The sequence below is a fragment of the Tenebrio molitor genome, chromosome 6, assembly GCF_963966145.1.
Source record: "Tenebrio molitor chromosome 6, icTenMoli1.1, whole genome shotgun sequence".
NCBI lineage: Eukaryota > Metazoa > Arthropoda > Insecta > Coleoptera > Tenebrionidae > Tenebrio > Tenebrio molitor.
In genome coordinates this window covers 21,725,571-21,750,794 of record NC_091051.1, presented here as the reverse complement: position 1 = coordinate 21,750,794, position 25,224 = coordinate 21,725,571, and the positions used below count along the sequence as shown (strand labels likewise).

The window sequence follows — 25,224 nt, the reverse complement described above, 5'->3', positions numbered from 1 at the left end:
TTTTTTTCCATCTTCCATTATTTTGATTGACTGATTTATTTTGATTGACAATTATTATTATAAACGTCAAAAAAATTCAACAATCAAAAAAACGTCAAAAACAGAAAAACAACAATGGATGTTAAACATTAGAAACTCAAAGCGGGGGCTATTGGCATGGGAATCGGTTCATCAAAAGCAAAGATGTCGCTAACGATAAACTTTCAAATGTGGAGGAAAAGTATTTAAAAAGTGCACATTTAATTTTTATTAACAATGTTATTTCCGGTTATTTCAATTCAGATGTTTGTCATTTTGATTAAAAAAGAATAAAGAAACTTGTGAAATGTACTTATTTTATTTTTCTAGACGATAAAATTTCATTTTACCATGAAAAAAACAGTAGATAAAATACCACTTTATCGTTTAGGATGGAATAAATTCATTGTAATATTTTTTCTGTCTTTCAATAGAATTCCTTGTTAAAAATTTATTTTATTTTATAAAGGTGCACATAAAAATATAAAATGTTAAATTGGATGCTTGCTACCTATTAAAAATGGTATTAATTAAAGCCGTAGGAACAGCCCTATTTTCATTGTTGTTAATAATTTCGACGTTAAAGATATTATCTGGTTCATCGAAATCTGGAATATCTACTTCTGCATCTTCTATTCGGTCGTCCTCATTCACATCAATTGAAATGTTATGCAAAATCATTGTGGCGATTATAATTGGAAGTACTGCAACGAGTGTCCCAGAGTTGCGAAAAAGCTCCATAACTTGTTTCTTATTAAAGATATCAACTTTTACTTTTTTCTAGATGATAGCTACCCTTGTACTGCACATTCGGAAGATATTGAGGTATATATACAGTGTGTCTCAATATTATACAATATTATAAAAACACTAAAGTTATTTTTTTTTAAACGGAACCTACCCAGTTTGATTTTATTTTTGAATTCTATGCTAAATTAGGAATCAAATTTATACAGGTCGTTTTTACTTATCTGTCATCGTTTTTGATCAGTGGCGCTTTTTTTACCAGAATTTCGAATTGCAGGAATCCCTTCGAAAATTCGTACCTTCCAAATCGTTGCACCTAAATTAAAATGATTTACGCTGTTTGATTTCTGAATGTTTGCCGCATCTGCTTAGTGTTTACTCAACAACCTGCTCAGTCGCATATGCCTATTGCGATTTTTTAAACCCCTGCAATTCGGAATTCTGGTAAAAAAAAGCGCCACTGATCAAAAACGATGGCAGATAAGTAAAAACGACCCGCGTGGATTTGATTCACAATTTAGCATAGAATCCAAAAATGAAATCAAACTGGGTAGGTTCCATTAAAAAAAAAAACATAACTTTAGTGTTTTTATAATATTGGGACACCTGTATATATATACTGCAATATTTTCCGAATATGCAGTACTATTGGGGACACGGAAAACTGGGCAGATGTGTCATTCAGTTGTTAAAATTTCTAAACCGTACCTTAGCTACTCATAACCAAGCTTAAGTCAATTTGACAGTTTTTTTGAAAATATCAATCATAATGACAGTGAAGGTGCATTTACATTGACAATTCAACTCGCATTCTCTCGACCAATCAGATTTACGAAATTGGTCAGTACGGACCAATCACGTTTGTTTTAAAAAAATTGCCGCGGAAATTTTCACTAGTGAAAATTGCCACCAAAAATTTCCAACAAAATGTTTCCACTTGGATATTTTATTTTCTATTTTATTTATTCAAAGCATTAGTACCAAAATTAAAAATACAACTATTATAAACATTATTTGTACCCGATGATGTCGACGTAATTTCTTCATTCTTCTTGGCAAGAACTGGTTCTGAAGTTGTCGCTGCTTTATCTCTAAAACATTGTATCAGACGTGAGTGGTGTTCCTCATTGAGCTACAAGTACGGCTTGATCGATGCTCCAGAACTATGGCCTATTATTTTAATTAGTTCTTGTTCACCAATTCCAGAACTTGCCAACATTGTGACCGCACTTGAGCGTGCTGAATGATTGGTAATTTTCAATCTTTTCGTATCCAGACCTGCTTTTTGAGCACTGTCTTTCAACCACTTTCCTAGTTCATTAATTCCTGCGGGACAATTTTTAAACCAAGCGGCGACCTTATTTTCTGGAGTCCACCCATGATTGACACTAAGAAACATTCTGTCCGTTTTTATTCGGTCGCTTCTTTTTGATAACAGTTTCTTAAATAGCCTGTAATTGATTATATAATTAGTGCTTGCCTTAAATTTTAGATTTTAAGTAAATTTACCTTACTGGACACAAGTCAGATGACATGTTTGGCACCAACCATTTGCTTTCGCTTAAGGAATGGCAGCCTCCTTGGTGTGTTTTTGAAAATATCGGATTGTACTCCAATCGACCAGTCAAATCTCCAAAATTGTTTCTTTTTTCTCGGAAGAAACTCACAAGACAATTTGCCGCCTCATTACCTCTCCAGGCTAATTCTCGTGCAACAATCAGGAAGAATTTGTGTTGTAAACCATGAGGCGTTTCTTCATCCCATAATTTAACCATCTTTAAGTATTCTTCATTTCTTAGTGCTGCTGAGCTTACTTTCCGCTTACTTACATCAGCTTGCAATATTCTTCTTCTAACGTCCCTTGCATTTCTTGCTTCTCTAAACGCTGGATCTTTGAAAGGATTGAACTTAATTTTAAACTTATTGTAATACATTTCCTGTAAAGCTTTGGCCGTTGTGTTCCATAATACTTTTACTACTGTCTCTTTGTAATCCTCTCCACTTTTTTTCTTCATATTGAAGCCATAATCTTTCAGAATATTGTTAAGTTCTTCAATCGGCAAAACTTGATCCAGCGAATAGCCACGTTGGGAGCAAAATTCCTCAAACTGTGTCCAGCACGAGCGATGTGTTTTCAAGGTGTTTACTGGCACTAAATTTCGTATTGCTTCGTTTATTTCTTTGTTCTCCGCGTTTCCAAATCTTTCAGCCATCGTGGGAAGGAAAGGGGAAGGAAACAATTCACGAATGCAGAAACAACCACCAAGGACCGAATTTTGCTTTTATGTCGTTTTCGTTTTTTGAAATTTTCACTGTTTATTGACGAATTGCTATAACAACCTTTTGTAAATCACAAACTACTATTCAAGTATTTCTTTCATTGAATTTTTCAATCTTCGCTCGGTGAATTGTCATGCCGAATACAAACTCGTGGGTACGAAATTGCCGGAAATTTTCTCCTCAGACCACTCGTATTTGTTTCTTAGACAATTTCCACTCGTTCGCTACGCTCACTCGTGGAAATTGTCGCCGAAACAAATACTCGTATCTGAGATCGAAAATTTCCGGCAATTTCGTACCCACTCGTTGTATTACTATTGATAATTTAATTCATGTATAAAAAATCCCATAAGCCGCGATGTATTTGTCACTTTGACATCGGATAAAGTTAGCCCTAACTTTGCATCTGGATAAAATGTGCTTCAACTTCCAAACTTCCATGGCAAACTTTTTCACACCTGATTATTGTTTGTCATGATAACGAACCAACAATCTTAAACATTGACACAGCTTGTAACAAATTGACGTGCAAAATGGCCAATTCAATTTTTCATAATTACCTACCTATTATTATTCATTAAATTATCTCATCGAATTACGCTCGAGGTTTTTTTCGTCCAGGATAAAATTTCATTTTTTAAACTCTAATTTGGTTTCTTTTTGGTAAATTGACTCCACAAACCACCAGATAAAAAAACTCGTCCGTAAAAAAATTCAATTTTATCCGGACAAAAAAAGACCTCTCGTGTAATTACAGTCGACACTTTTTGAAATGACAATAGCAGACTGCCCAGGATTCCATGTCCCTCATTGTACAAGCGTAGCTACCATCTAGAAAAAAGAAAAAGTTCATATCTTTAATAACAAACAAGTTATGGAGCTTTTTCGCAACTCTGGGACACTCTGTATTTGAGTTCGCTATATTTTTAAAGAAACTTTATTTTTAACGGTCAATATAAAATTGTATTAATTAAATTAACCTTTCTACTCTCCCCACTTTCTCATTCCACTGACTAGATTTCTTCTCAGCCCCCATTATCACTATTCGTATCATTGCCCCCCCTCTAAAAGATTGTTCGCCCCGAACAACTAATCCTGGTCGTTGTCTCCTGCGTAAGGCGCCAGGCGGTGCAAGTGAACCACCTTCATCTTAGCCCTGGAATGGTGCTGGATCCGGAATACAACGTCATTTATCCTCTTCACGACGATGAACGGTCCTTCCCAACTCGACTGCAGCTTTGGGCAGCGACCCTTCTTCCGTTGACGGTAAAACAGCCACACGAGTTCTCCTTCGCGGAATCCTGCCGTGTTCGCCTTCAGGTCGTATCGTATTTTCATTCGGTCACTAGCTACGAGGATATGGGTTCGAGTCAAATCATGAATAGTGTGCATGGCCTCTTGCAGTTCATCCACGTAGCTAGTTACGTCTTTAGACACTCTTGCAGGTGATCCAAAAGTTAAGTCGCAAGGTAGACGTAACTCGTGACCGAACAAAATCTTCGCATGCGTTTGGTGTGTCGTTTCGTGGATCGCTGCTCGATACGCCAACAGAAACAGTGGTAAATGTCCCTCTGATGTTGGTCAACCACCTTCGACAAATGCTGCTCCATGGTTCTGTTGAAGCGTTCGACCATTCCGTCTGACTGGGGATGCAAGGGTGTACTTCTGGTCTTCCGTACCCCCAGAAGTTCGCAGACGCCTTGGAACACATTTGACTCGAAATTCCGCCCTTGGTCCGAATGCATCTCCAGAGGGAGTCCATAACGACAAATCCAGTTTTCCATCATATCCCTCGAAACTGTCACCGCTTCCTGGTTCGGTAACCCGTAGGCTTCTGACCACTTGCTAAAATAATCCATCACGACCATGATGTACTTGTTGCCTGAGTCCGTAACTGGAAATGGTCCAGCTATGTCAAAAGCTGTACTTTCGAACGGCGCCCCCACATTATACTGTTTCATCAGGCCTCTGCTTCGTGTTCTGGGCCCCTTACTCGCTGCACATGTCGCACATTTTCGACACCAAGTCTCAATGTCATCCCGGGCATTTACCCAGTAGAAGCGTTCGCGTATTTTTCCCAAAGTCTTGTTCACACCAAAGTGCGCGCCAGATGTACCACCATGGATTTCTTGCAGGACCTCCTTCACTCGACGCTTGGGGAGAACCAGCTGCATTGTCACTGCTTTCCCAACGACACTTTCCCATGCACGTTTCAAGAGGCCGTTTTCTACTCTGAGGGAATCCCACTGGGCTCACAACGCCTTAAGAGCTGGGCTCTTATCCGAAACCTCTTGCCAACTGGGTCTTTGGTCCCCATTCTCTTTCGCTTCCAGAATTCGGACGATATCGCTGTCTTTTAGCTGTTCTGACTTCACCTCGGCCGTGGTCCAACCGTCTTGGGGTTGAAGAATCAGCCTGTTCACAATTCCGATATCCTCGGATTTTTCCTTTCGACTACAATGTTTGCAGTCGCTCCGACATGGTCTCCTGAAGAGCACATTTGCGTTCTGATGTGATTTTCCGGCTCGATGTTCGATTTGGAAGTCATACTGCTGAAGTCTTTCTAGCCATCTCGCTGTCTCCCTGGATACTTGAGATTTACCAACCACTTCAGCGCCGCATGATCAGTTCGAATTTCGAAATGTTGACCGTACAAGTATTTATGGAAATGTCCCACCGCGTTCACGATCACCAGCAACTCCTTTCTTGTAACGCAATAATTTCTTTCCGGTTTTGACAGCACCTTGCTATAGTATTCGATGACCCTTTCTTCCCCTTCATGGACTTGTGATAGCACTGCTTCTATACCGTTATTGCTCGCGTCAGTATCCAAGATGTACTGCCCCTTCATTTTCGGATAAGAGTATAGGACTTGTACACAGCGAGATCTTGAGGCTTCTAAAGTCAAATTCACTTTCTTTATCCCAAATGAACGGCGTTTTGTCTTCAGTCAGCTTGTGAAGAGGTTTAGCGATATCAGCAAACCCCTTGACAAACCGACAATAGTACCTTTGTAGTACGTACAGAGGCCCAAGAAACTTCTTAATTGGTGTTTATCCTTCGATCGAGGCCATTCACGAACAGCTTCTAACTTATCAGGGTCCGTTCCTGCAGGTGAAACTACATGTCCCAAAAATTGTACCTCTTGCTGGAATAGTTGACATTTCTTGACATTCAATTGAAGGTGTGCGCGCGCTTCTAAGGCGACTGAAAATTTCCTTCAAGTTCTTCAGATGTTCGTCGAAGGTACTTTGTACCACCATAACGTCATCGAGATACACTAAACAAGTTTTCCACGTCAATCCTCGCAGAACGAATTCCATCAATCTCTCGAAAGTGGCAGGAGCATTACAGAGACCAAATGGCATGACGTTGAACTGGTAAAGACCACTACCAGTAGAAAACGCAGTCTTCTCCTTGTGTTCCGGGTGGACACCCACCTGCCAGTAGCCACTCTTCAGATCTAGTGTGCAAAACCACCGTGATCCCGCCAACGTGCTTAGGGTATCGTCGATGCATGGTAACAGGTAGCTATCCTTCTTCGTTGCGTCGTTCAGTCGCCTGTAGTCAACACAGAAGCGTGTAGATCCATACTTCTTGGTCACCAAAACAACCGGCGATGACCATGGACTCGAAGAGCCTTCTATAATTCCCCCGTTTTTCATTTTGTCAACCATCTGGGTCACTTCTTGGTGTTTTGCGAGAGGTAGTCTTTTCAGTGGCTGTTGGATTGGTTTGACGTTGCCGGTGTTGATGCGATGTTGATGCGATGTTGTACGATGTTGGTTCTTCCTGTAGGCTCGTCTGCGGTACCAAAGGCATCGCTTTCTGTTCGAATAAAGGCCTTGGCTTTCTTGATCTGCTCGTCCGTGAGGTGTTTCCAACCTTCAAGGAAAAGTTCTTCTACGCTCGTTTCCTTGACTTTTCCTTTGCTCGGTTTGGGCGGCTCTTCTTCACATCGGACAACCCGCAGTACAGAATGGTATCGCCCAATTTGTAGACCTTTCTGAAGCGTGACCCTGTTGTCACTCAAATTGACCGCACAAATCGGGATTGGTCTACCAGCCTCGACGAGTGTTCGTGCTACCATAATCGGTGTTTCCTTTGTCATGTCCGGGTCGATGATCCCAGTCCGGTATCCCCCAGGACCTTCTTCCAACTCTGCCAAAACGATCTGTTCTGAGTTCTTCTGGAGACGCACCGTTTCGGAGACAATCACCCTTACTTGATCGATCGAGGCAATTGCAAGATGTAACAAGAATTCTTCATTTCCGGTCTGCAGCATTCGATTCTTGATGTCGAGCACGAACCTAAACTTGTTCATGACGTCCAGCCCCAAGACGAAATCGTCAACTATGTCCGCCACTACAACCCGGTAGATGACCTCAACACTTCCCAACTCGAGTCTTACATCGGCTTTTCCAAGAACTCTAGCTGCTTCTGCGGTAGCTGTTTTCAGAATCAAGTCGCTTCCCGTCATTTGGAGATTTTTCAGAGATTCGACAACGTCTGGCCTCACTATAGATAAGGTTGCTCCCGTATCGACGGTCATAGTGCATGCGACCGCCTACCAACAAACTGTCGTTTCTTTCCTTCAGCTGCGAGACTGAGAGGACCCTGGGGGCTGTTGGGGATCCAGCTAGCACGCGCTCCGGAGTGCTAGCCTGATTTAGTTTTCCGACTGCCTCGAAGTCGAAGGAGCTGGTTCCCAGCTTCTTCGTGACGGCACCGGTGATCTGTTCGAGACGCAGTCCCTCTTCAGATGGCCTACCTTACCGCAGTTGAAACATTTAGGTCTTGCGAACGCTGAATTTCTTCAGGCATTTTCGTCATTTTCCGCAGCAAATCTCCTTGTCTTTCGGTCGGTTCCTCGACGGTTACAGCTCGAAGGCGTTGCTCCGTCGGGCGAGAAGCATTTTTCGCTGCTTCGAATTCCAGGGCATGAACGAGGGCGTTAGCACATTTCGTGTGTCTGGCGAGTCTCAAAGCTAGTTGTAGTGGTCGCCATACCGCAGCTCTAGCGCTTTGACGAATGCCGCATAATTCTTTTGATCTTCCACGGGCAGGGTCTGTAATATCTGCACTGCCTGTCCGCGTAGAGCCAATGTCAGCGCAATTGCTTTACCTTCGTCATCCCAATTATTCGCTTCAGCGGCCGCTTCAAACTGTTTCTTATACATGGACCATGAAGTCGTACCGTCGAATGGCGGAGGTTTTAGTTTCACCAAACTCGTCTCTAGTTTCCCGGATAGTCCTGTCTTAAGTCCCTTAAATTTTACTTCCATTTCTTTTACCTTCCCTTCGAAGTTTTCTTTTATTCGTTCTACGTCTTTCTTGATTTCTCCCACCTTTTCCTCTACACCTCTTTGGATGTCCGTGACTTTTTTCCTCCACTTCCTTCTTGATTTCCGTAACTTTTTCCTCCACCTTTTCCTTAAAGGTGAATTCTAGGTGCTCGAGAATTCGTTTCTGTTCTACTTTTCCTTCCAAACCCCTATTTTCAATTTCTTCCAGAAACTTCACTTGTTCGTTTCTTTATTGTTCTAAAAGCTTCGCTTTTTCGTTCTTCTTTTTCATGCCAACGTTTCTTTTCTTGTTCTTCTAGAAATTTTGCTTTTGCTTCCCTTCGTTCTTCTTTTTCTTCTACAAGCTTCTTTTGTTCTTCGAGACGTTTCTTTTCTTGTTCTGCCAATTGTTCCAGAAGAAGTTACATTTGTTCTTCCATGATCTTCCTTTGGTTTCTCGTGATTTTCCCAGAAGATTTGGACATCCGCTAATTCACCAGATTTTTATGTTACATGTTTCTTTATATCCCACTTCTGACACCAATGCAACGAGTTTTATATTTGAGTTCGCTATATTTTTAAAGAAACTTTATTTTTAACCGTCAATATAAAATTGTGTACAGAGAGCTTTTTTAACTCTGAACATAGCCCATACTTATTCCCTATTTTCAGTTTTAAAAAACGCAGGTCAATGCATGTATCTCACCAGGTAACCAACGTTACGTCAATAGAGCTACTTGACAATTAAAAAAAAAGACAGGTTGTTTGAATTATTATTGTGATAAAATAAATAAAATTGCACATAATGCCATGCCAATCGGATCATGAGAAATGTGCTTCACGTTTTTTCATTATTCCCATATACCAATTCCATCAATCGGAACAATTTTTAACATTATTTCAAAATTTAACAACCACGGATGCGTCGAGTATAAATTGGTTGCATAGCAAATACTCTCAATGCATTGACCTGCGTTTTTTAAAACTAGACATGTTCAGAGCACAGACAATTAAACATAGTAAGACTGTCTAGATCTATTCAAATTTCAGCGACGCGCAGTACTAGCGACGCGCTAACGTAGGGCCGAACTAGGTGTATAATAAGTTGCATATTCCTCAATTATTGCAATCGAATGTATAATTAGTTGCATACGGACATATTTTTTTGTTTTTATTTACCTATTTTTCATATTATGGTTTTATTTATTAAAAAAAAAACAAAGACAAACAATTATCCAAACATTTTATTTCATTATTTTTAGAGTTTTCTTATAAAGTTTTTAATTTTGAAATTGTTTTTCGCTTATAACGATCCATTATCTTTTCTCTGAGATTGAGTTCACAAATTTTGGTACGTTGAAAAACCTATAACACTTTGCCTGAGAATTTTGATGAATGTGCACGTTCTAGGACAACTTCAGGATCAGGAATCACAACTTCTGTAATTTCCATAGTCATTAAAATCTTCGAATTGTCTGGAAAAACTGTTATTTTGTGACACTGTAAATTTGGAACGAAAAATTGATGGGAATGGCGGGGCACATCTATAAAATCTAGTTTTTTGAGAACTTCGAAAGTATTACTTACCGAATACGAACTTTTTGGTCAAAAACTATTCAAACAAGTTAGTCAGGCTTCGACATCGCAGGTAGAAGAGGCTCGGGACAAGTACGAAAGTCGTTTTGGATTATTTTATAATTTTTATCATAACGAAATTGATTAGCAAATTTTTGACAATGATTAATAAAGATTTTTGAAACGAACAAATTTGATTTTTTGAATAAATCAAATTTCCCGCTGTCAACGTAAATAGCCGATTCATCATCGACTAAATACGGTTATTTAGTTCGGCCCTACGCTAGGGTTGCGCTAGCATCGTCCACGTCTCCTAGGTTTTATATGGACTTTAACAGTCTTAATTCGTTATTGGTCTGTGGTTCAGAGTTAAAAAAAGCTCCCTGTATAAGTATTAATTAAATTGACTTTTCTACTCTCCCCACTTTCTCATTCCTCTGACTAGATTTCTTCTGAGCCCACATTATCACTATTCGTATCTGTACTTTTTCAGTCTGTAGGTACACGTAAACCGGTAGCCAAACATGGAAAACGCCTTTTCAGTACTCCAAAACTTCTTTCAACCACATTTCTTGTGGTTTTATGAGCAGTGTTATATCGTTGCTCTGCTCTATTGTTAACAACGAGAAGTGGTGTAAGCAAGTATCTTTTGCATGCGTACCCACTATCGCCTAATAAATAACAATTTGGAAATTCGTTATTTTCTAGACGCATTCTTATACGTGAATCATTAAAAATTGTAGAATCGTGTACCGAGCCAGGCCATCGCGCAACAACATCGATAAATTTTAAGTTGACATCTATATAATTCCCCATGATCACCTCCTGAAGACTGCACCTTGATATGCGCACAATCTACTGCTCCAAGCATATTGGGAAATCCAGCAATTTCGTAAAAATCGTTATGAATTTTTCGAATTTCATTTTTGCGATCTGGCAAACGTATAAAATAAGGGCGTAAAGATGCTATTGAATTTGTTACTCGATGAATTATTCTACAAACAGAAGATGTTGATACGTTTACCAGATCCCCTATGCACATTTGAAACGTTCCAGTTGCGTAACACCGTAGAGTTATCAGAAGTTGTAACGCGGTAGTGATTGGATCGTTTCGATCACTGAAATGTGCCAGATTTTCTTCAATTAATGTTAAAATTTCCCTAGCGCCAATTTTAGAAAATCTGAATAGTTATTTATTATACAGGGTCTCTATAAATGATTGTCGGGTCCAACTAGCCATGGAAACTTGTCAAATTTTGAATGTGCCGCTTTGTTGGGCAAATAATGAATGTCACATTTTCAGGTTAGGTTGTTGGCTTTTAACCAGAGACAAGTTTCAACTGTGCTTTACTCTTGCTAACATTAATGTATTTATTATTTAATATCAACACCAACAGGGGAACAATTATTGCCCCCATCGTACCGCCACACACTGTACAGGAATTGGTATGAGAACAAATCCAAACAGATAAATATTGAGAACACCTTGTCCCTGTATACCACAATACAATACTTGATACTGCCTTTTTGTCTGCTTTAGTGCTTTCACATTTCTTGTTTTATGCTAGTGGTAAATACGACCTAGACTGAATTGTCGAATATGGTATTGACTCCCATTTTTTCTTCCAATATAAATAACAGTGTTTTTCATAACAAATAAGTCTTACTGGTTTTTCAATAAAATCAAATATATTCAACAACATAATTTACAACACTAAATAACGATAACAAATAGGTATTTTTTTTTTATGAAATAGATTGATGATGTCCCCCATTAACTTCTAAACACTTGACAATTCTTCATTTATTTTCAAAAATATTTTGCAGCATTTCTTAGTTAAAGGTACAGCAACACTGCTATCCACAGTTCCACACACCAATTTTCAAAACATGTAAAGGATGTACAAATTGGTGTGGATTCTCAGCACTCCAAATTATGAAATTGAGGTGATTTTCAAACTGAATACATTATTAAACACAACTTTGATAATCTACAGGTTGGAGTTCTTGTACAACACTAATTTTATAAAGATGCAGTTGTAGCCTATTTTTAATGATTTTGTGACAAGTGCATCGTGGTACACCAGATTGTTGAGATAAACAGGCTATGGATATCTGTAGAGTCTTTTCCACCATTTGTTTCAAATCCTCGAGTATTTCATCAGATACTGGTGGTTGTCCTAATGATTTACCCTTGCTAATTGTTCTGATTGTTAAAAATCTGTTCACAATGTTGTTCAGATATTTTGATGGAATTCATTTTTACAAACAGATAATTCCCCATTACTAAACCTTCCATTTCGAAAGTAAAAAACAACAATGACCGTGTTCTGTTCAACAGAATAAACCATTGTAAAGAAAATAAAGCTAAAATAAAACATAAAACATTAAAGCATAACCTCACAAATTTTGCCAGTGTATTTACCTCTAAAAGCGGACGTACTTGCAATTTTTATTGAAAAATACAGATTTTTGGTGTATATTAACTGTGATTAACTGCGATAAAACGAATATAAGGAACCAAAACTCGACTGACAAGCGCAAACGAAACGTCATTCACTAACACAAACTAATGTCAGCTAGGATGCTAGGAATGTCAGAAGTGACCGTGAAAACCATGGCCTCCTAGATCGAAAGAGACAAAGTCTCTTATAAGGCCAGTCGCATCGTAGAAATGTCTGTTTTTAAATGTCTTTCATTGACATCCCATAGAGAAAATAAAATACTATGTTCTTATTTTGTCTATGTGACATCCCTTATAGTAGCTCCCTCTATTTTTCAGTCATGTACATTACGATAGGCGGCTAATTTTGAAAAATCAAAAATATTTGTCAATTTATTTTTACAAAATGCCATACGCAAGAAAGTGCTGCATAAAATCGTGTAATTCAAGTAATCCTGATGATAATGTTTCCTTTCATTCTATGCCTGCAGACGCAAATTTAAATTTATTGTGGAAAAATATTTTACTAGAGAACACTGGTATGTAATATGAATTTAAAAGTGTAGAGTTTACTTCTCTATTTCGTAGACATGGACCAGATAACGGACTCTGCAGTTATTATATGTAGTCAACATTTTACTGCAGATAGTTTTGTACCAAAAATAAAACAGCGTAGACTAGGCAAGGGAGCAATTCTTTCCTTATTTAATGTTTGTTAAAAGTGAATTTTCAAAAATTAATTTAGTAATATTTTTGTAGTTTTCAGACCAAGGCTGAGCATGCAGTTCGACTAATTTTAAAGAATGGATTGATGAAGAGTATGAATACATCTAATCTAAAATCTGGTCTAGAATACAGTAGTAATGCAAAATTAATAGAAATTCAAAATTTAAGTGCTCAGCCTAATTAAATTATCGTAGTATTACCCGACAACGTTATTGAAAAGTTAGAAAAATTACAAGCGTTTAGATAAACATTTAATAAAAATTATGTGGAAATAGGATCAGCAGCCACAGCTTTCCTATGTGGCTATTTAATTTTGAAATTGAAAGAAGGTGTAAATTGTGATATATGTTTGTGGACTTTATGTGATGCGTCACCTAACAAGAAAAGTCCCTTGTTAGAATTAATTTACAATCAAGATAGAGGAAATTTAAATTATCCAAACGAACGATTTATAAAACTAGTAGAATTTTTGGTCCAAATTATACAGGAAATCTTGCCATATCTTCCACATAAAAAAGTCGATTATATTTTGACCAAATTTTAATTTCATACCTTTATATCAACCCCATTTTTCGATGTAAAATTCATAATTACACTGTTTCAGTATAATACTGCCGGCAACCGGCAACCCTGTTACCGGTTACAAATCCGGAATGTTCAGGGGTATAACGAACAAGTCGTGGCTTCGACTCGGTTTACAATGCGAACCACGAGAAACGCCGACTGAAGCTGAAAAATTGGTGAGAACAGCCCGGAGTACGGGAAATGATACACAATCTTCCAACTAATCGTTTATTCAGATGTCAATAATGAAAATAATGATATAATGAAAAAGAACAACTACGAAGCCTGACTAGCCCTATGGCGTGTACAAAATTGAATAACCCTAACTCCTCGGAGGGTCCTCCGGGTCCTGGATATTCAACGAACGAGTACCGGCGAAACAGTAAAAAAAATTCCCTTTTTTAGCGAAGGAGGAAGGCCGACTGATCCTACGTAACGTCGCTATTCGGCTACGCCGCCCGCATAAGCGGAGAGGTCCTCCAAGTCTTCCTTCGCTCCAAAAAAAAAAGTTGAAGTTAAGATGTTTTTCTCCGGTACGGACCGGTGAAGAACCACGCGCAAAAAAATGTTCGGTGAGCGCGATACACAATTCCTGGCGAGGTCACTCACGGATTGATAATCGTTCGTGAATATAAAAACCCGACGGACTTGATAAGGAAATTTTTTCTTAAGTTAGTACGATTAATGAAATGACGCGCCTTATGACAAAACTGGAACTTTAACAGTGGAACAAATTATAAATCCTAAACGCGATATACAAATTAAATGAATTTGATAGAACTTTTCACCCGTCGAAATAATGAGTGACAATGGAAATTTGACTATAGTTAAATACAAACGCTCAATTAGTTCGACGGAGTGACAAAATACAACCGAAAACTTTGAGAAGCTACGGCCTGTAAAAATTGGGGTGTCACCACTGCTCCGGACTTGCTGGTGGGTAGATCCGGCACCTTCCGGTGAGTCCGGGGACGACCTGGACTGACAGGACTCGACGAGATCCTGATCCGCAAAAGCGTTCGGTTTGGAACCTTCCGTAGTGAAGTCCTTGATCCGCTTGGCGATGTGGGCGGTGGTACTTTGACGAATCGTCTCCAACGGCCCTCGTGAACTCCACTACGTCGTCTCGTCAGCCCTGCAAATTCACTCGATCACTGTCCCTTTGACTCTCCCCAGGCACTCACAACACCACCGGCAAAAGGTCGTGAAAAAAAACCCCTTCCGTCTCTGGTTCCCCCGATTTATAGCTTCCACCCCCTCTGTACGCAGATTTTTCGGCGGAAGTCCGAGTACGTTTCCGTCGCGATGGATTCTAGAACATTCTAGAAATATCGCGAAGATTTACAATCGCGTGGCGATTTAAATCGTAACACGCGACCCCCCCTAAAATATAAAAATTGAGCTGGGCGAAATTTTTACAAACCGTGAACCGATAGAAAAAACTGGTGGACCCCCAACGTAGTAAACTCGACCACGGAGTTAAATTACCTTGCAAGATGAATGTCCAGTAGATGATTCTGTTCGGGGTGAAGCCCCAGGTCTCTGGAACAGACCTAGCAGTTTGTAGTCCTGCCAGACTGACGCGATCAGAAGGATCGTATGCAAATTATTTAAAAACTTGAAAACCCAAACATAAAATAACAAAACTCTCCCACACCCCTTGCTGCTATTTAGCCGTAGCCGCTGAAATTTAGTTCCGGAGTGATAAGGGGTCCGTTTTACCGTATCTGAAGGAACCGACAGCCACGTCGATATAGCGGCTTGAAACAATAGGCATTTGTGCAAATTGACCCGGTTGCTGGACTGCCCTGAAATTTGGGGTTTACTCCTGAGCGCCTTGATGGTCTGGCTACCCCGAGAGAGACCTTCGCTCGCCCTTCCATCCTCCCAAAGATTTGCAAAACTGATAACCCATGTGCGGCTGTGTAGCCGTTGCTACCACAACCGAGCACGAATTTCAAAACAACACACGAAAAACTTTGAAGACTGTCAACATTGGTGGGTCAAGTTCGAAATAGCCGCTGGAAACCGTCGGCGCGCTCTTCGCCCGCGTCCCACATTGATGATCGTGCGTTCGTTCCCCCGAGTTGCAAAAATTCAAAAACTGGCGACTTTGTCAAAAACCGATTCAATTTCCCGAACGGAATGACATCACGGTGGAAGGTCTTCTTCGTCGCGTGGACGGCGCGAAGATCTAGTGCAAAAGTAAGGAATTAAATCCGCAACTAGGCGTTCGACCACTCCTGGTCTTCCGTGCGTGAGGTTCCAAATCCGCCGCAGCGCTATGGCGCCGAGTTCCTCGACCGTTCAACTTCGGCCCTCCAGAGGACACTCGCCCCTAGTGAACCTCACCACGATTCTCCCTCTTTCGCCCCGGACCGCCCGCGCACCACGCCGACGACCACGCTACCGTCCTCCGGGTCCTTAACCTTGACGACACGACGTCCGAAAATACAACTTTCGTCCCTTGCGAACTAGAAACTACTCGGATTCACGAAACGCAACAACCAGACAGAAAAATGGAAACGCAAAACGCAACGACTCACTTGTCACCCCCAAATGTTGACCACGCGACCGTTCGCTCTTCGACACCGACCCGAACCGGTGAAAAAAAAAAAAAATCGCGAAAGTGACCTGCCGCACTCCCAACCAACCTCCCAAAGATTTTGAAAATCGACATCGAAAATGGACGAGGACGCTGGCGACATTCACGATCCAACAAAGGAAAAAAAATGGAAACTCCAGGTCCCGACAAAAGAAAACTCCGGAGTACCAGTGACCGTGAATCTCTGACAACACAAACACGAAATTGCTAAAATCCGACGACCACTATGAACACGTTAAAATATTTTCACCACCATTCTCTTTTCCGACTTACTCCTTTCTTGTGCAATCCACCTGGTGTGACACAATGTTGTTACCCGTCCGCCGACGTGGGTGAGCAACGGTACCACTGGAGTTCGAAGTCTTCCCCTAGGTTCGGTCGTCTTTGATACCTCGCCCTACTTGTCCTCTCTCCAGGTGGACGAAGACGGCAGCTGCGCTCAGAGGACCCTTGGTACAATCTCCGTGACTGGGGCTCAAGGTCGGCCTCCCGGGAAAATCCACTGGCAAGCGCGCACCTCTAAAAATAAAACCCCATCACAGAACCAATACCGTAGCCATGGCCAGCTGCGGCTCTCCACCCTGAAGAACCTCCAATTCGGAACTTCTTCGCTGACGACGAACTTCGGTTCCCCTCCGAGAACTCCGAAGGCAATGACACTCCTCCCCCGTGGACTAAGCGGCAATCTCCACACTCAGGCTCCGGGTTGTTGTTGCAGCCCAGTCAGGTTCCAGTGATTTTCCCCCGACGAAACAGAATCAAAGAAAAAATTAGACAAGTCACAAGAAAATGTTTTCCCGCTCTCCGGGGTAATCAACCCTCAGTCTGCGCTCTCGGGCCGCGCTACCGACGACCGAAGCCCACGAAATTCAAAATGAATCCCGGTTGAGCCCCCAATATTGTTACGTTATAAATTACGCTCCCGAAACTGGGCAACCCTGTTACCGGTTACAAATCCGGAATGTTCAGGGGTATAACGAACAAGTCGTGGCTTCGACTCGGTTTACAATGCGAACCACGAGAAACGCCGACTGAAGCTGAAAAATTGGTGAGAACAGCCCGGAGTACGGGAAATGATACACAATCTTCCAACTAATCGTTTATTCAGATGTCAACAATGAAAATAATGATATAATGAAAAAGAACAACTACGAAGCCTGACTAGCCCTATGGCGTGTACAAAATTGAATAACCCTAACTCCTCGGAGGGTCCTCCGGGTCCTGGATATTCAACAAACGAGTACCGGCGAAACAGTAAAAAAAAATCCCTTCTTTAGCGAAGGAGGAAGGCCGACTGATCCTACGTAACGTCGCTATTCGGCTACGCCGCCCGCATAAGCGGAGAGGTCCTCCAAGTCTTCCTTCGCTCCAAAAAAAAAAGTTGAAGTTAAGGTGTTTTTCTCCGGTACGGACCGGTGAAGAACCACGCGTAAAAAAATGTTCGGTGAGCGCGATACACAATTCCTGGCGAGGTCACTCACGGATTGATAATAATCGTTCGTGAATATAAAAACCCGACGGACTTGATAAGGAAATTTTTTCTTAAGTTAGTACGATTAATGAAATGACGCGCCTTATGACAAAACTGGAACTTTAACAGTGGAACAAATTATAAATCCTAAACGCGATATACAAATTAAATGAATTTGATAGAACTTTTCACCCGTCGAAATAATGAGTGACAATGGAAATTTGACTATAGTTAAATACAAACGCTCAATTAGTTCGACGGAGTGACAAAATACAACCGAAAACTTTGAGAAGCTACGGCCTGTAAAAATTGGGGTGTCACCACTGCTCCGGACTTGCTGGTGGGTAGATCCGGCACCTTCCGGTGAGTCCGGGGACGACCTGGACTGACAGGACTCGACGAGATCCTGATCCGCAAAGGCGTTCGGTTTGGAACCTTCCGTAGTGAAGTCCTTGATCCGCTTGGCGATGTGGGCGGTGGTACTTTGACGAATCGTCTCCATCGGCCCTCGTGAACTCCACTACGTCGTCTCGTCAGCTCTGCAAATTCACTCGATCACTGTCCCTTTGACTCTCCCCAGGCACTCACAACACCACCGGCAAAAGGTCGTGAAAAAACCCCCCTTCCGTCTCTGGTTCCCCCGATTTATAGCTTCCACCCCCTCTGTGCGCAGATTTTTCGGCGGAAGTCCGAGTACGTTTCCGTCGCGATGGATTCTAGAACATTCTAGAAATATCGCGAAGATTTACAATCGCGTGGCGATTTAAATCGTAACAGTAAATTAGTATCTCCGGTACTAAGTAATTATTGTAATTCGAAGACACAATTTTTTAAAAAGACAAACATTCTTACCAAAAAAAGAAAACTTATGAAATTAAATTAATTAAGAAAATAATTTAGAATTACATAATCATGATTATTGTTACATTATTATTGTTCAATAAATAATTTTTGATAACTGGCTTATCTATTGTAATAAAAAAAAATATGATTTTATGGTTCTCATATCAGAATCCCAAAATTTATAGATTCTTACCCACGGCCTCCTAGATTCATAAGAGACTCGTCTCTTATCCGGCCTGTCGCATTCGATAAATGTCTGTTTTTGAAAATTCCCCGTATAGTATGTCCATCTAGCGACTTTAATGTGATCCATATATTAGTATATGCAACTAAAATACGTATGAATAATGACATTTTATATAATAAATTGTCAATTTGAAAAACTAAGTGCAGTTGAAACTTTAAAAAATGCCACAAACAAAGAAAAAATGTTGTATTAGTTCACGACACAAAGTTAACACTTCTTATCATAATCTACCCAATGATATCACTTTAAATGCGGCATGGAAGACACTCGAAGACAGGACTGAGAGATCAACAGGACTGAGAGATCATATCATGAGTGCCGCAGAATATGCAAGTAGTAAAATTTTACCAAGATTCCAAAATTTAAGGACCAATGTAAATATTTCAGTCACCTTGCAAGATAGTTCTCTGGAAAAACTAGAAAAATTGTCTTCTTTTAGTTATCTGCCAAGTACCAATTTTCAAATTGAGACGGCGGCAACAGCTTTTTTATGTGGCTACTTAATTATGAAAATAACGAAGGCAATCCATGGATGTGATTCTTGCTTGTCACATTTACAAGATTCAAATTCGAAAAAGAAAATCCCGTTACTGGAATTAATTTATTACTAAGATAGAGGAAGGCTAAGTTACCCCAATGATCAATTTGTGGGTCTAGTATAGTTTGGGAATGAGAAATTGGAATTTTAGTTTCTTCACTTGCATCTTGCAATGAGTTTTGGGTAGGTTAAACGTTATAGATAATAATGATGATTTACGACTATGAGCAGTTCATTCCAGGAGGGACAAACAATCTGCATTTTGCCAATATTCGCCATTCCTTTTTAGTAACTAGCAATATTATAATCTTTACAATCTACCCTAAACCCATTGCAAGTGAAGAAACTTAAATTCCAATTTCTCGTTCGCAAACTATACAATTTACAATAATTTCAATAATAGTAGAAATTCTACCAAGCATTCCAAAGGAAAATATAAATTTTGTTTTGAAGAATATCTTGGCCTCATATCTTTCGGGAAATCCACTAATTGTCCTGTTCATGGTAAAATGTGAGTGAGACACTTACACTTATTTAAAAATTAGAACTTCCTGTCGTAAATTTTTGTACCTAACTTGCATACACAGACAAATAACAAAAAATAATAAAAAAGAAATTTGTTGAAATTAAATTTACCGTTCATAAAAAATGTTTTTGATTTGAGATTTTGAAAAAATGTCAGATGTATGTGTGCGTTAAAACTGTTGAAAAATGTTGAAAACACCTCTATAAAACAATAATTTCCTGCAAGGCAGGCAACCACTACAACACATAAGCCCCGTATTGTGGCGCAGCCTATAAAACAAAAATAATGCTTAGAACTACGAATGCGGCAGGCCGGATAAGAGACGAGTCTCTTATGAATCTAGGAGGCCGTGTTCTTACCAATCTAACCTTACGCTGCCAATTATTTGAGGTTATATTATTGAAGATAGGCAACCCTCCAGACCCCTTATAGTGCTGCCCTCTTAAAAACACGAAAAAGGCCTGAAACTAGCTAATGCGGCTGGCCTTATAAGAGACTTTGTCTCTTTCGATCAAGGAGGCCATGGTGAAAACGAACTAGAATTTGGCATCGGTTTCAAAAAAGCGGAACAGTAAATTTTTTTTCCAAGGCTGGCTTGACCAGACAATCATTTATAGAGACCCTGTATAAGTGTCTTATTAAGCATATAAAACACGAAAGAAAAAAGTAAACACGAGAGCGTTAGCTCGAGCTGTTTACGATTTTCTGGAGTGTTTTAAACTAATAAGACAACGAATGCAATACAAAATTTTATCCACAACCAGGTACATACAAAGAATCACGTTTTTCCTTTATTTTTTTTGAAAATTTTTATTTGACATTTTCAAATGACGTTTGTCATTTTACGATGAATTCATTTATACCAGAAAGTCATGGAACGGTTCCTATTTATTTCCGATTGTTTTGTCGACCCCATTTGTAATTTGCAATAATTCATTTTTGAAAAATAGAAAATATTAGCAAGAATCAGAATATTTCAGCGGAAATACTTACAGAAACTGAAAAAGCGAGAAAATCGAACAAAGCCTACGAAAATTTGCAAACTTTATTAATTGGAAAGAAAAAAAGGAGTGTAACATCAGTGATAACCGAAGAGCTCCTATCGGCGTAATTCTTCAATGTCAGTAAAAAGTACCTATGTACGTACCTTCTTCGTCGTAGACAAATGTCTCTATGTTAAAGGCAACTTTGAAAGTGCACCGAAACTTCTTGTGCGACTACAATTCCATCTACTTGCCACGATATTTTTCAAAATCTTGGGTCGGCGGTTGGCAATTGTTGCCGGTAGCTCAGTCTTGGGCGGGGTAGCGAACGAATCAGCCAGACCCGAAAGACAAGATAGTAAGGGCGCCAGGATCCTCCGGCACTGATGCTTAGGGAGTATCCGGATCCAGTGATACTCCGGGGCCGATACCCGAAATGAAACGCACGTGTCCCAGTTAACCAATTTAATCAAATTATATTCCCTGGTACAATATTTATTTACAATAAGTGAAAATTAAAAGGATAATTTGTACAATTAATTGTTGGTAAAAAAACTAAATTATTGTTCGATGTGGCCAAAGCCAAATATAATTGCAACAAACAAACAAAAAAAAATCCAATGAACGGTCCTGACCGGTAACGCACAAAATAAATCTGAACTAAAAATGAAATTCCCGCGAGCCGCCGACGATACTTGTACAAGCTTCGGTGCGACCGCGAAACAAACGGTATCGAATTAAAGCGCAACTCTGAATTTACCGGCGTCGGATTTACAAATAATATTGTCAAAAAAAAGTTTGAACTCCAAATTACACACACACATTCAAGACAAAATACGCGACAGAGAGAGACGGTAAAGAAGCAAAAGAAGGGACGTTATCTCCCTGCCGAAAAACTGCTGCGGCCTTGAGAGACGGAGATACCCGACACGAACAAAATGGAGGCTCTGTTCCTGTAGGTGCGATATGATATTCGGGAACGATCTGACCTGAGCCTCCTGCGTAGTCCTTCGGCGTCCTGCGGGGTTCGCTGTTCGGCGGTCCTGGTACCGTTGAGGCCGATGCTGACTCCGGTGGAGGTGAAAAGAAGAAGGCCCGATAAACAGGGAACTCGACGGATCCGCTGGAACGGGTCCGGCAAAAGGTCCTCATAATAAAAGATCCGCTCAAAAGACTCTTTTAGGCTAGGGCCACACTACAGACTTTTCGTCGGCCGACAATTTAGTTGGTTGCTTAATAAGTATGAGGACTTATGTGAGTGCGCACACTAAGGCTAGGGCCACACTACAGACTAAATAATCGGCCGATAATTTAGTCCTATTGGGTAGCTTCCGCGCCCACCACGTAAACTAAACTGTTTTCGATCAATCTGTCGGCCGACTACAATCGCTTTAGTGTGCGCACTCACATAAGTCCTCATACTTATTAAGCAACCAACTAAATTGTCGGCCGACGAAAAGTCTGTAGTGTGGCCCTAGCCTAAAGCGATTGTAGTCGGCCGACAGATTGATCGAAAACAGTTTAGTTTACGTGGTGGGCGCGGAAGCTACCCAATAGGACTAAATTATCGGCCGATTATTTAGTCTGTAGTGTGGCCCTAGCCTTATAGAAAGAAAAGAACGCCATTAGGTAACGTACGACGGGAAAACTGTGACTTACTCAGTCGGCGTGAGGTCTTTTTTTTGGGGCGACGAAAAGCCAAAAAAAAGTCCGTGACTCCCAAGATCCGGAAATTCCGATAGAGTTGGGGTTCCAAAAGGTACGCTATCCAGCACGAAACGGAGAACCACGCAACTCTTCTGACGGGCACGCGAGACTTCGTGAAAATCCCGAAAATCGGTGCGATACACAAGAAAACGCTGCCACGAAGTTCACCCAGTCACGGTACTTTTGCGAAAGAGGAAGAGTGGCATCGAATCGCGAACTTATCGCCTTGCCCAAAAAAGTCTAACCAGTCTCGGTGAAGGAAAACAGACCTTAACAGCTGTCGACAGAAGGAATATCGTGAACCGACAGGTGCGTGCGTGGTCGAATTTTTGACGCGCGACAGCGGGACCGAGATAGGTTAGAAAAATCAAAACAAAAGGACCAAAAGGCCTACGCCGTCGATCATCGATGAGAACCGTCGATCGAGACCGTCTCCAGGTGTTTCGGGAGATGAAGAGAGTTCCGTGAAAGAAGGAGAAAAAAAAATGTCCAGGGACGAGAAGGTGAAGGGAATTTATGGAGTTGGTGTCAAAAAAAAGGGAAAGGTAAGTGAACGGTACATTCAGAAGACCTACTCAACTCCGATAAACTCTAGGCCGTGAAGAAAGAAGAAGATAGGAAAGAGCGAAATTTTTCTGGCGAAGGGCCAAGGTTCGCGACCTGACAAACCCGACGGTATATAGCTACCGTCCCGCTGAAATTGTGAGGATAAGGGCACGATTCCAGCTGCCTCTTCAGCTGGGGCCAAACGAAAAGAAAACGAAGAAAAGCCGACAAGGAAAACTAAAAGAGAAGGCAAGGTAGAAAGGATTAACGACAACGACAAGCGAACGGGAGGATGAGGGATCGGGAACGAAAAAGACACAAACAAAACGGTCGCGGTAACATGCGATTACTCTCAGCCTAACTGCGAGCGAGAGTTTACTGAATTCGTTACTTTTAAGGTTACTTTCGAGGTGTTCGAGTAACGATGGTGCATTCCCAAGCATTAGTGGAACCCATGGGCCTTCCACTCCGGCCAAATCCGCAAAAAAACGAAAAACGAACGGGATGAAATTTTCGAACCGTGGCATACTATTGCAGTTAATCTCTCTTCCCAAATGAAACAAAAAAAGACCGATAATATTTTCTTTTTTAAAAGGAAACAACGCCAAAGTTTTGTCTGTTAATGTGAATATTAATGTAAATCTTAAGTAGATCTAAATAAAGTTATTCTGACTTTAGCGCTATAGTGTCTTATAATATAAGATATTAGTGTTTTATTAATCCCATAAGACGTCTCAAAACAGGAGAATTATGACCTCATAATGTATCGATTGTGGATAAACGTAATTTAAATTGGAATTCAGTATATTCCGTAAAAGGGTCGCCATGCATAATTGGTCTTGGTGGTCTTCTTATAAGAGGCCTTATTTCATCATCTGATGAATCCGATGACGATGAGGCCAACATACTTTCAAAATTGCTTATTCAAGAATTTAACTTATTTATTAGTAATTTCTTACTTATCTGTTATCAATTTTCCAAATTCGCAAAGGAGAACGCACACTTTATATGTAATTCTAAAGACCACTCAAATGGGGATATTTCGATATCAATCGACGCGTCTTGAAATGACGAATATTTGATATCATTGCGCCAAATGTGTAACTCGATTAATAAAGCGACAAAATCGATAAAACTTGAAATATTTTCCAACTGATTTCTGTCAGAACACTTCATAAAACTGTCATTTGTAGTTTACGGGGGATTACGGATTCGGCTATTCCCTTTTAAAGGCATTGTACTGGTTCAGTGTCATCTTTGCAATTATAGGTACATCCTACTGTGAACCCTCTTAAGAAGTCAATTGCCCCCGTAAATAACTATCTTTATTTATGGAGTCCCCAAAACTAACCTGAAAAGGGGATCTACCGCTCTCTTTCACACTCATACAAAGTAAATGGAAGTTTTTGATTTTCAATTATAGATTGCGGCTTTATTTATAGAGTTAGCGTTTTGGCGCAATGGTATCAAATATTTGTCATTTCAAGACGCGTCGATTGATATCATAATATCCCCATTTGAGTGGTCTTTAGAATTACATATAAAGTGTGCGTTCTTATTTTTGTATTAAAATTAAAATGACAAATGTAATACCACGAGTAGTCCAAATTATGTCGATTATTTTTCAAACTGGTCACGAATTATCAATTGTGTTTGGAAATGAATCCACGAGTGCGTCAGCACGAGTGAGATTCACAAGCACAATTGAATGAGTGAAACCAGTTTGAAAAATAGTCTACATAATTTCGACTACGAGTTGTATTCGGAGGACTATTCCATGAACCAACTTTGGCAATTTGGCAGCAAATCGGAAGAAGAAATTGAAGAAAATGTTTCCAACAACACAAAAAAGACACGTGAGTCCATTTGCTGCATTCATTTGTTAAAAATTATCGCTGGGATCACTAGTGGTATTACCGATACAATTTCCACGAGTGGGAATATTCGGTCCAATTTTTTGAAACCATGGTAACAAATGTGTAAAATTGTGTTTTTATTGGTCCTTTTTTAACAAATGACAGGTAAATGGAATAGTCGCATTAATTTAACTGGGGTTTTAACTGACCAATGATACAGAGGTAATTTTTGTTCATGCATTAAATAGGAGTACATATTATTAT

General features: G+C 40.2%; 1 protein-coding gene and 1 long non-coding RNA gene across 3 annotated transcripts; both read right to left on the bottom strand.

The window, feature by feature from the left end:
* Positions 1–1,561: 1,561 nt before the first annotated feature.
* On the bottom strand, positions 1,562–9,117 carry LOC138133356 (uncharacterized). Of its 2 annotated transcripts, none has more exons than XM_069051224.1 (2): positions 2,275–9,117; positions 1,562–2,216 (listed from the first exon to the last, which is right to left on the bottom strand). In XM_069051224.1, exon 1 carries the CDS (start codon positions 7,595–7,597, stop codon positions 6,761–6,763), a length of 837 nt encoding a protein of 278 aa, XP_068907325.1. In that variant the 5' UTR covers positions 7,598–9,117; the 3' UTR covers positions 1,562–2,216; positions 2,275–6,760. The 2 variants fall into 2 exon arrangements, with proteins under 2 accessions (XP_068907325.1, XP_068907323.1); XM_069051222.1 differs by having other exon boundaries at positions 1,575–2,216; positions 2,275–9,065.
* A 2,134-nt stretch (positions 9,118–11,251) lies between these two features.
* Positions 11,252–12,544, bottom strand: LOC138133357 (uncharacterized). Its single transcript, XR_011160341.1, has 2 exons — positions 12,331–12,544; positions 11,252–12,272 (listed from the first exon to the last, which is right to left on the bottom strand). It is a non-coding gene; the product is annotated as an uncharacterized lncRNA (long non-coding RNA).
* Positions 12,545–25,224: the final 12,680 nt, after the last annotated feature.

Coding starts and splice junctions, on each gene's coding strand:
- LOC138133356 (XM_069051222.1), bottom strand. CDS start 2,978: ATGGCTGAAAGATTTGGAAACGCGGAGAACAAAGAAATAAACGAAGCA. Junction 2,217..2,274: donor TCTGACTTGTGTCCAGTAAG/GTAAATTTACTT, acceptor AATCAATTACAG/GCTATTTAAGAAACTGTTAT.